The 2,336-nt window shown below is 42.6% G+C and overlaps 1 protein-coding gene across 3 annotated transcripts in view; it reads left to right on the top strand.

Annotated features, from left to right (window-relative positions):
• Positions 1–2,166, top strand: part of Tbc1d8 (TBC1 domain family member 8) — a 112,845-nt gene extending 110,679 nt beyond the window's left edge. For all 3 annotated transcript variants that reach the window (XM_015499671.2, XM_015499672.2, XM_048810256.1), the window contains one exon: positions 1,109–2,166. In XM_015499671.2, the coding sequence (XP_015355157.1) occupies positions 1,109–1,564 (456 nt within the window). In that variant the 3' untranslated portion in view covers positions 1,565–2,166. The remainder of the gene's footprint in view (positions 1–1,108) is intronic.
• The last annotated feature ends 170 nt before the right edge of the window (positions 2,167–2,336 follow it).

Consider the following 2,336-nt stretch of genomic DNA (forward strand, 5'->3'; position numbering starts at 1 on the left):
AGTACTGCCCCCCCCCCCCCAAAAAAAATCATTGCCTGTATCATACATAGCACCCAGTCTCCAAAACTTTTGAGCTTTTTCCAGAAAAGGGGTTCTTGCTTACATGTACTGTATAATAGTAGTTTTGATTTGAAAAGGGTCTCTCAATATTTGAGAATTGCAGCTTAAATTAGTTAAGAATGTTCCTTTATCTTAGGACTTCCGGTACTGTGTTCTGGTCTCTTTTAGAAGTTGTGCTAATGTGCACGAAGCCCTGGTTTTGATCCCTAGCACTTAAGGGGGGAAACAATGGAATTTAGCATGCCATGTTTCTTTTTTGTAATCACAAAATCTTTTTTTTTTTAATAACATTTATTTTATTTATTTTTTATGTGGTGCTGAAGATCGAACCCATGGCTTCACACATGCTAGATGCACACTCTACCCCTGAGCCACAACCCTAGCCCACAAAATATCTTGATTGGTATTTCATAGCAGGTGTGAGAAATGCCACCACTGTCTCTATTTTACTAGGGAATTGCTCTGAATTTTCATTCTACTCCTTAGAAACAGGAGTCAGTTAAATCTGATCACCCAAAACTGTTTTTGTTGGGTGGTACTAGGATCAGAACCAGGGCCTGCCACATGCTAAGCAAAGGTAATACCACTTTTTTAAAAAAAAATATTCCACAGCATTAAGTACTGTGTGGTGTCCCCACCAGTTGAACTTACCATTAATTTTATTCAATGTAAACATTTCAGCCATTTCCACCATTTTCTTATCTAGAATAAACTCCAGCCTCAACATCCTTATAAACAAGCTATAAACTTATAAGCCTGTGAGCTTTAAAGCAAACTCTCTTCACAGCTTTGGTTTCTTAGGAGACATTTGTACAAGTCAGCCTGCTGTGTACATCCTCCAGGGACACTTGTGCAGTTCCTATGTACATACAAATGACCCATGTCCAGGTGTGTTGAGTTGGTGCTTTCAGAGTGGAAGGGCAGTGACTGCCTTCTGTTCTGCTTCTTCAGGACTAGTTGTGCTTTTTCTCAGAGTTCTTTAAAATACATTATACTTCCAACCTGGTTATGCTGCTATACATGGGCTTTCCCCACCCCCTAATTTCAGAGAGAATTTATCCAGTTCTGTAAGACTTTGTACAGTATGTTCCACGAAGATCCAGAAGAAAACGATCTGTATCAAGCCATTGCCACAGTAACCACCCTGCTGCTGCAGATCGGGGAGGTGGGCCAGCGCAGCAGCAGCTCAGGAAGCTGCTCCCAGGAGTGTGCAGAGGACCTGCAGGCTTCAGCTCCTTCTCTAGAGCAGGACTCTGTTTTCATGGACCCTGGGAAGACGCCCCAGGACCCCCAGGCATTTCCTGAGTCGGCAGAAGGGGACTGGACTGTCTCTCTTGAACATATTTTAGCATCACTTCTTACTGAACAATCACTAGTAAACTTTTTTGAAAAGCCACTGGACATTAAATCCAAACTTGAAAATGCCAAGATCAATCAGTACAGTCTCAAAACTTCTGAAATGAGCCACCAATCACAGCCTGAACTCAAGCTGAGTAGCCTGTAGCAAGATCATCTGCCTTGGGCACACTGGAGTCTGCTATACCAAAGCACGGACTGGACCTTCTTGGGTCATCAAACCACAAACCCAGATGTCTAAACGTCATTCTGAGCACATTTTACACGCTGGTATCTGGAAGAGCAACCTGGCAGTGGCTGGAGGAACAGACAACGCTTGGGCATTTCTATGTATTCTTGAGGGGACTCAAGTTGGACAGTCAGTGGCACAGGTCCCCACCTGTTCTTTCAACGACTGGCAAGTTCACTTCCATCAGATTTGCTGAAATGGGTGTCCTGCCACAATGCTATTATGATTTCATTCTTTGATCAAACAGATGTCTCTAACAAGGGACAAGGGTCCCAAGCTCTCATTTATCACTTAGAATGAGAGGTGATGAATCAAGTACATTTTCAAGGTCTCAGAGCCACTGCCCGTGCAATTGTATTTGGCTTTTTTTTTTGCACTAGTTTTGTTTCAATGCTGGTAATTGAAACCATTTTAATATATTTGGTTGTATTCACTTTATATGTCCTCCCAAAAATGTTGTGTACAAACCATGCTTTCAACGTGGGCCTCCAAGTTTTTTAATAAGAAACCTTTTTGTATTGCCTCAGTCTATTTTTTTTTTTTTAACCTTACACCAAGGTGGATGGTCATACTGGTGAATGGACAAGCTGGAATCTCCCCCTACCCATCTGCATTCGCAGAGGACAGTGCAATATCCTGGAGATGGTCCACAATCCCACACTTGCTTGGGTGGACCTTTAAGGCGGGGGGC

This window comes from Marmota marmota, unplaced genomic scaffold, assembly GCF_001458135.2.
Source record: "Marmota marmota marmota unplaced genomic scaffold, marMar, whole genome shotgun sequence".
NCBI classification, from domain to species: Eukaryota; Metazoa; Chordata; class Mammalia; order Rodentia; family Sciuridae; genus Marmota; species Marmota marmota.